General features: G+C 36.5%; 1 protein-coding gene across 4 annotated transcripts in view; it reads right to left on the reverse strand.

Moving 5' to 3' along the window:
- Arhgef9 (Cdc42 guanine nucleotide exchange factor 9) overlaps window positions 1-9739 on the reverse strand; it is a 119478-nt gene that overhangs the window by 29152 nt on the left and 80587 nt on the right. For all 4 annotated transcript variants that reach the window (XM_031365120.1, XM_031365112.1, XM_031365101.1 and 1 more), the window contains exons 5-6: window positions 5979-6211; window positions 2093-2222 (exon numbers count right to left, since the gene is read on the reverse strand). In XM_031365120.1, the coding sequence (XP_031220980.1) occupies window positions 2093-2222; window positions 5979-6211 (363 nt within the window). The remainder of the gene's footprint in view (window positions 1-2092; window positions 2223-5978; window positions 6212-9739) is intronic.

Below are 9739 nucleotides of genomic sequence, written 5' to 3' on the forward strand. Positions count from 1 at the left end.
GTTTTTTTTTTTATGTTTCTTCCAGTTTCTTTGGACTATACTATTTAATGGTAAATCAGAGCAGGACCTCAGATATTATACAAGCAGGCAAGAAAGGGAAGGATCTCATAAAGAGAAAATTATGACTACATGACTTAGTTCCCCAACATGAGGTACAAACACGAGCACTTTCTGAAAATCTTCGGGGGGAGAAAAGCTGAAGAGAAGCTATTGGGGATATGTTCCATTTCTCTTCATTTAAAATATGTTAATGTGAAAGAGAGTGAAATGACAGCTCATCCAAATCTCTGAACCACAGAACTCAGAAATGGAAAATTTCCAGAAACTATAGTCCTTGGAAACAGGCTCTCTCTTCTAATCTAAACTGCTGTAAGCTATAATCTCTTTAAGGAATACATGACAATTTAACTTATCTCCTTACTTTTAAGGATTTATGAGGGGTAGAGTAGTCTCTATAAGATATGGCAGGTGACTGAAATGGTAACTAGAGTTAAGTAAAGCGATCTAAATATTCATGAGGAAAAGATGAGGAGAAAAAGACAGACACTGATTTAAGGCATGAGTTTTTACTCTCTAGCCAAATAGTCTAACTCACCAAGACAACAATTGTCTTCAATGTTACCCATCCTACCTTTCCCTGTTCAAGGGAAAATAGGTTCTGAAGATTTCCCTAGTGATTGATATTTTTCAATATGAGGAATAAAGCTGAAATCATTACAAGGATGTTTCTTGACAGCTCCCTTGTTTGTTCACACATCTGAGGAGAAGAGTAGTGGCCCAGACTGGGAAGCACTGCTTGCTTACTTATTGATAAGGCTTCCCTAAGGTAGCCTCTGACAGATCTCCTGCCTCCTTCATCCTCTATTCGTTCTTCATCCCTAACTCCAGAAACACTATCACAATGACTTTTCGTGTTCACTCAAGGAGCCTCTTCCCCCATGCGAGAAATAGAACAGGAAATAACTTCAGATAGAACAGTAAATGACTTCTCAGGTTGATTCCTTAAACCACAGCTCAAAGCTATAGAGTTTGATTAAAAAAAAAAAAAAAACTCTTTGGGTAGGCTAAAGGGTTTCAAATTTTTCACCTCTCCAATGACTGGAGACTCAGACCACACATAAAAACTTAGAAGGGGGCAAAAATTTCAGGGAAGGAGAAAAATCTTTTAAAAAATATGAATTCAGTTGCTTCTTGGCACTGTTCCTTACAAGGAAGCCTGCAAAAGGTACAGAAAAGGGTCTTGCCAAAACAAAGTTTCAGAGTGTCTCTGTTGATAGGCATGAACAAAGGGAAAAACACACAAAGAAAGGAGAATCCATTACTTTCTTTTAAGTATAGGCCAGTGATGGCTTCTCCTTATAAGCAAGAGGGTTTAAATATATGTAAATATGTATATATTCTGCCCTCTTTTCCTCTCTATATACATATATATTGTATTGTATTTTTTTATATCTCAAGGTATCACTGGTATTCTACCCTTAGAAGACATTATCTATCAAACAGAATAAAAATGTGTCAACCGATAATTATTGTGGTGTTTTAAAATCATCCACATTGGGAAGAATGGAAGTAGACGAAAAAAGATTTTGTCTGAACATTGACCAACTCTTTGTTAACACCAATAACGATCACCTTGGGATTGACTAAACAATTTGGAAACATTCAAAGAAATATTGTTATTTAAACAGAGAAAATTCTACCTGAGTTGAGGACTGTACAAAAAGTTATTGGATCTACTTCTCTATCACCGCAAAGTTTTTAAATGCCACTTCTTTCCTGCTGATATTTTCCATCTTGGTTATGTCAACCTACATGCTATCAGGTCACACAACCTGGACCTGAGAGATGAGTAAGAAGAGTTACTTACTCCTAGTTTGCCACTCCTACTTTGTGGCATTTGGCAAGGAAAGCTTGATGATTTCAGTCACTTCCTCTCTAAGTTCAAAGACACTGTGGGTGTCCACACTGGGATGACTAGGTGACAGAATATTTTTAGAATAATTATGAAAACAAAGCTTGGCCAGGATGCTAGTTATAGCTTGTTCAACAAGCAAGTAGGGCCTCTCAAAACCCCTGTTGATAAAGGGCCTACCTCCCAGTCTAGGACAGAGGCCTGCCATTGCGCGATCTTGTCAATATTCTCCAGCCTTCGCTTGCGTTCATTGATCTGCTGAGTCACATTTCTCATAACAGCCAAAGCAGCTGCGACATATCTGTAATCACTGTGAAGAAATAAGAGTGAAATTTGGATAAACCGATTTGCAATATGCCACTCCTAAATCCATCCTATTCTTCCTCCTTAGTAAAAGTCTGGATTATCAGATAGTAATTCACATTATCTAAAGAATAACTACACTTCCAGTCCTATTTTTGGATGACTATATGACTTACGATCATACAAAAACCATACCAGCCTCACAGATATCCTACCTATAAACTCTTCTCAAAGGGAATAGACTTCTTTAAATTTTATAGCTCTCTATTTGTGTCTTACCTGATAAAACCAGCCAAGGAACAAGACAGAAACATTATACATGGTATAGTCCAGACATCCTAGTCATCTCTTCTGTCTGTATTTCTAATGAGTCACCATGGTCACCATGGAATAATAGCGCTATTTTTCCTTTGGTACCATGAGGAGATCCGTATAGCATAATGCATGAGAACACAGAATTTGAAGCCAGACTCTGAGTTCACACCTAGTTTTATCACTAACTAGCAGTGTTGTTTTTAGCAAGTGTCACTTGCACTTGATTTAATTTTCTCATGCAGAAAATGGGGAGAATTTTGACAGAATTTACTGATGGGTTTAATAAACAAATACACTCATTCACACATATTGTTTTACTCTTAATCCATAAGATTAAGTACATAACTATTAAGCATTTCTCTTGTGGGAGATATAATACAGGATACTTCCTATAGAATTCTTGGTCTGAGAAGTACAACCTACATCCCAGCTTCAGGAAACATTTGATAATTTGTGTGTTGAGAGTCTTATCATTCTACTCAATTTTGTCTGCTGTCTGACCTGATTTCCAATTGAATAGCTATTATGAAAGGCAGACTGAAAGTAAAATTCCAGCCATTAAACAGACAGGATGACCTGAGAAGGCCATAAGATTCATTACAGCTCAGAATTAATATCTTCTCTCAGTAAAGCTAAACTATCTTGTTGTTGTAGCCTTTTTACTCTCCCAGCACTGATTTGAAAAATAATTATGAGAAAAGGATGCAGAAATGTTGTTTCCCTGTTGTTAATGTATTGGAATGAGGTGATGGAACAAGCCAAAGGAGGGGAGTTCTAGACGCTAGGACAGATACCATCCATGACTCCAATCTGTACTTTGCACATGTTCCAGAACTATAGACCTCAAACACTATTGCATTTGATCCACTGTAGTAACAGAATTTTCTCAAGAAAGCTAGAAGTATTAGTATTTTGAACCTTAAAATGCCATACTGAGTGTAATTACAGACTATGTCTCTGTCTCTTCAAAACATGCTTTCTAGGAGTTGTATTTCTCAAGCAGTTCTTGACCTGCTGATTGCTCAGATTCACCTGTAAAACTTCGCGTTTGTTCCCACTGTTACATTATACATCTAGTCACACTGCTTATTCCTCTCTATGGATGATCTGTGAGCTCGCTAAGACTGTCAGTGTTTCTCCCTGACAAGACTGACTGAGCCAGTTAGACAGAAATGTAATGACAGTAAAGGCAGTAATGATAGAAATAAGTACTGCAGTTCTTCAGGCCCATTTCCCTATCCCCTGTGTCTTTCCTTTTATTGATTTGAGGATACCAGTATTTTAATCCACTTTCTGGGAGGTAATCATAGAATTATCCCATCCAGAATGGTACCATAGTCATATTTAATTAAACATCAATAAGCTAAAACACTTAGTTCCTCAGTTGTATTAGTTATTATCTTAATCCTCCAAGGCCATCACAAACATGACATTCAGTTGGATGTTGGTGATAAGAATGTGCTCTTTTGACCACAAGTATTAGGCAATCATGGCTGTGGTCCTATAATTGTTAGTTTTGCCATTTTAACTGGCTGTTCAAGAATGAATGCTATCACATCTGATCTGTACCACTAGCTTTAAAAGTGAATACAACAAGAAGAAAATGTCTACAATGGACGGCTACCTCCCATTATTGGGAATGATGGAACCAAGATTTTCTAAACATATCAACTAACTATCCCATTATATATTTCCCTTTTTCTTCTTAATTTAGGTAAGGTACAACTATGTCATACTTTCATAAGCAAATGGATTCACTTATTGTTTATCACTTTTCATCCAGTCTTCTACTTCAGATACTACTCTGGCTGTCTCATTTCAGACATTTCTATCAGAGTAAGTCTAACACTCTACAACTTGTTTGGGGCATCTTAATATAGCTTCCTGAGACCTGAAAAATAGTTTTTCCATGGCTTTGTCTTTTGTCTTTATCCTCTTTTGTCTTTATCCTCTTTTGTCTTTTGTCCTCTTCTTCCTTGGGCATATTGCTACTCCTGTCTGTCTTTAACCCACAGTCATGAGACCAAGTATCCTTAAGTTAAGTGGTAGATGTCTAAGAAGAAAATATTGGAAGTTGACATAGAAATTAACTAATAATCTGTGACCATGAGCCTTCATCATTGGAAACAGATGAGGAAGGGATAAGCCTCCAGATTGGTTGTCCAACACCAAGTGATCAGCCCTAGAAACACATATTCAGGCAACAAACATAAAATGGATTCAGCAGGTTGTATTCATTTATATGCATATATAACAAGAATAAAGAAGAAGGGGTCATGTGAGAGCAGGGGAAAAGACATAAGAAGGGTAACGGGGAGGAGATGGAGTAGGAAAATGATGTGATTATATTTTATTTAAAAATATTTCATGCTGAAAGCTTGGGAACTTGAGCAAGGGACTTATTTCTTCTTATGAGTGCTAAGAGTTAAACCTACAAGTCCAAAGTCAGAAATTTTATGCCAAATAAAGACGAGCTAGAAATACTCTGAGTCTCTTAAGTTGCAAGATAAGATATGTTAAAAACTGGGGCTGATTAACTGTAAGCCGTCACCATCAGTGGAGATGATTTTTAACATATACCATACTGCTAAGAGATGAAATACATTACTTCCACTCAAAGAGATAGCCTTCATAGCCTTTGTTGGGTTATTTCCCTTGAAAATGTTTAAGAACTATGGAATGTGAGGGCACATGCCTTTAATCCTAAACATACCTCAGGAGGGAGGTATGTTTTAGCTAGAGTCCAGCTTGGTCTATCTATACAATGAGTTGCAGTCTAGGCAGAAATACATAGTTTGACCAAGTCTCAAGGAAGGAGGAGGAGGGGGGAAGGAGAAGGAGGAAGAGAAAAAGGAGGAGAAGGAGGAAGAAGAAGAAGAAGAAGAAAGAAAGAAAGAAAGAAAGAAAGAAAGAAAGAAAGAAAGATACTTAAAAATTAAATAAAAACCTTCAAGGAAAGTCTCAATCTGTTTTCCCTTAACTGTATTCTAAGTCTATATACAATGTACAGTGGTGGGGTAAAAAATGCATAGAAAAGCTAAGTAAGCAAACAAGGGAACTAGCTTTATTGAACGAATTCAGGATTGGTACTAGTTAGGAAGGATATTAGCAGGACATCTGAGTCTTCCAAACAGAATGGAATAAATGGTTAAGCACTTATTCTGTCAGGTTTGACTCATGAGGCTAATCCTAGTATTAAAAGCCAGGCTGTAAGCTGTAGTTCATGAAGGCGGGGTATAAGTTACATATAAGATCATGTATATGACTTTGTGTGCAGACTAGCTCACAACTTTATAAGCACCTCTCTGGGGCTTGTGAAGTAAGCATGAATATATCCTACTTTACAGATAAAGTAACCATAGTTCAGGAACACAAAAAAAATCTATATATTGTCAAACGGTGGCAATATTTAAAAGCTATTTCCTTCTGTGTCCTTAAAACGTCTTACCTGTGGTCTTGGGCAGTATACTTTAGGAGCTCGGCCAATTGTAAGGGATATTTGCAGATCTTCTGTACTGGAGTCAAAAGAAAACCATCAATAGCAATGTCGATCATCTGCTGCAGGAGGCGGCAGGCCTCAAAGAAGTGTTGATAGCGGCTGTCCTTCATCAGCTTGGAGAGTTCCATGCACGCATCCAGGTGATTGTTACAATATTCAGAGTATATCCAGAATCCATCTTGCTATAGAGAAAAGAAGAGGAAAAATAAAGGCTCCGAGACCCCTAAAGAAGTCTTAAAATAATAGAAAGACAAATCTTCATATGTAAAGATACTAAGGTAATGCCAGTTTTTATTTGAGCCATAATTTAGTAATAAAAATATTAAAAGATAGCTACACCATTGGTAGCTACAAACCAATTATAAAGTTAATTTAGCAATAATGAGGACGTGGGAACAATAAAACAATTCTGGATGGTTAAAGGAGGCAGGAAGAAACAGAATATGGCAAATAAAATTCTAGTAACCATTAGAGGAGATGAATCACAAATTCTACTTCTTGCAATGACAAACTAACACATTCTGCCATTGAGATGAGTTACAAAAGTCTAAAGTGTATAGTGAAACTTTCCTGATGAAATTATTAATGATAAAGGCCAGAGGCCCAGGACATCTGCTGCTAGATAGCGTCCCCCACATGGAACAAAGAAAATGTGCTCATGAAATGCTAACATGGTTGAACAAGACCAGCATTATGACAATACTAGGTGACCTGCTAGTTCCACTTTGGACCTACCCCTAGACAAAGAGCTTCATATGCTCAATGGCTGCTCTCCTTCTAAGAATGAACTCCTGCATAGGTTGTTTAATTCCAAAGGGTTAGCCATGGACATATGTACACATGAGCCACACTCAATGAACTTAGTAGACTGCATATACAAATGTATATATATATATGCATATTGATGTATATATATTACATATATATATTATAACAATAATTAAGTGATCACAAATTTTGGAAGGAAAGGGAGATCATGGGTGCCATGGGAGCCAGGGGAGAGAGAGGCAGGAGCTATATAGATGTAGTCTTCCTGTACAAAGTTACAAGAAAACTTTTCTATTATATTTGAAGGAGAAATGGAAAAAACCACATAGCTATCTGGAAACATATAGAAAGGAAGCATATAGACTATGGATCCTGAGGAAAGAGTGAAATTGTTCTGCTTTAGAGGTATCATATGCTCATACAATGATGTGTGTGTACACCCACTACACAAAGACAAGAATGGCCAGTTGGTTGCTCTTGTAATAAAAATCAAGCAGATGCTGGTCAGTGGTCCAGCACTTGGGAGGCAGAGACAGGTGACTCTCTGAGCTCAAGGCCAGCCTGGTCTACAGAGTCTGTTCCAGGACAGCCAGGGCTACACAGAGAAACCCTGTCTCAAAAAAAAAAAAATCAAGCAGATGATTTCAGGACTAGTAAACTACACTAATAATAGTTATAAAGCCACTACAACAAACCAGATACTGTGAATAACAATGTACAAGGGCAAACAGCAAGAAATATTTGCATTGGGGATACAAGCTGAGAAGGTACTCAGTAGATTTTTTGATAGATTTGACCTGAGCACCAAAAGAAGAAATTAAAAATGGCCAAAGACATTTAATAAATAAGTAATGGCATGGGACTATCTTTCTTCCAAAATATATTTTTGTCAGGTATACCTGATTTCTATTGCTAAAACCAAATGTCAAGAATCAGAATTGAAGTTGAATAATTACAAGTAAGGTACCTATTGTAACAAGGGCCTGTGATCAAGAGAAAACCACATGTTACTTGCTGATCTTGAAAACAACTAGAATTTGTTCAAAACATAAAACAACTAAATCAATATTCTACAAAAGGGCATTTAAAAAATATCTTTAAAAATGTAAGAATTTGCCTCTCCAGGGCCTAGACAGGCTAGTTTGCCTGATGTCACCACCATACACCCTCCCCAAACCCCTAGTCAATTTTGGTCCTACATCCAGTAAGTACCCTGGGCTAGTCAGACCACCAATGACTGAAACATCCTCAACCTGTAAGTATTAAGACAAGACTTCTCATTCCTGCCACTAACCTGCAGATACCTCTCAATGAATTATAAGAATATATGAGAAAGAAAGATAGATACAATAGAAGAAAATTTCCCTGTACTAAGGAAAATCATACCCTAAGAAGTACACAAAACATCAAACAGACAAAAACATAAAAGAAAATCCTCATGGTCTGCAATACCTAAAACACTAAGTGTAGAAAACAAACAAACAAAAAAATTCAAAACAGCAGCCATACCAAAAGGAAAACATATCAGAATAACAGCTCAGAAAAGCATCGATCAAGATATTTCCAGTACAAAAAGAACACAGTAAAAAAACCTAGACGTATCCAGCAAAGCTCGTTGCTATCGCTGAAAGAGAAAGAAAAACTTGTCATGATATGACATCAAGCACTCCAATGGCACTCCTCGTCCCATCCCTTCCTGACTCCAGTTCCAGGGAACTCAACACTCTTCTGACCTCCATGTTTGCATGTGGACAAAACATTAATATATACAAAATAAGAGCAAATATTTTAAAAAAGAAAAAATATATCTATCAGACCAAATGTAAGAAAAATACAGGCAAGCAATATTTTGGACTGAAAAGAGAAATGAACACAGCCAAGAGACTGTTGAAAGAAATATGAACCATGTTTACTAAAACCCAAAGAACTACTAAAAATCATTTGCATGTGTGCGCACACACACTCACACACACACATACACACACACACACACACACACACACAAAACCCACCAAAAATTAACAACACAATGACCACAATTAACATATACATTTCAATAATAACTCTAAATAGGAGTGGCATCAATTCTCCAGTCAAAAGACATAGGCTACTGAATGGATCAAAAACCAAAGCTATCTATTGTTTATAAGAAACACATTAGCTTTAAAGGACAGTAAGAGACGGACAAAAGCATTCTACTCAAAAAGGACCAGGAAGCAAACGGGCATCACTATTCTAATATCTGGCAAAATAGACTTCAAATTAAAACTAATAAGAAGAAATAAAGAGGGAAACTTCTTTCTAGTAAGTAAATAGTTGACCAAGAAGACATTACTACCCTAAATGTATATTCACCAAACTCTGGTGCACCCCATTTCATTAAAAAATGTATTACTGGAATTAAAGACATAGATTAACTTCAAGACATTAATAGTACTCTATCCAATAGAAGGGCCATCTAGACAAAAAAATAAACATAGAAACATCAGGATTAAATTATCTACATCAAATATACTAATGAAAATATACAGAATATTACTCAGCAGCACATGGAAGCTTTTCTAAAATGGACCACCCATTGGGACAAAAAGAACTTCACAAATTCAGAAAGATTCAAAAAACATCACGTATCCTATCTGACAATAATGCAATGAAACCTTAAAATCAATAGCAAACAAATCCCTAGTAAATACAAACTTGTGCAGATTAAGCAACATATTACTGAATGATGGATGGGTCAAAGAAGAGATAAAATACTTCCTGGAACTAAATGAAAATGAAAACACAACATAACAAAACCTCTGGTGTGCAACTAAATGGAGTGCTACAGGAAAATATATACTTCAAATGTCTATACTAAAATATCAGATAAAGCACAAATAAATGACTTAAGGACCCAACAAAAAATTTGGGAAAACAAGTATAAACCAAATCAAAATTTG

This window comes from Mastomys coucha, chromosome X, assembly GCF_008632895.1.
Source record: "Mastomys coucha isolate ucsf_1 chromosome X, UCSF_Mcou_1, whole genome shotgun sequence".
NCBI classification, from domain to species: Eukaryota; Metazoa; Chordata; class Mammalia; order Rodentia; family Muridae; genus Mastomys; species Mastomys coucha.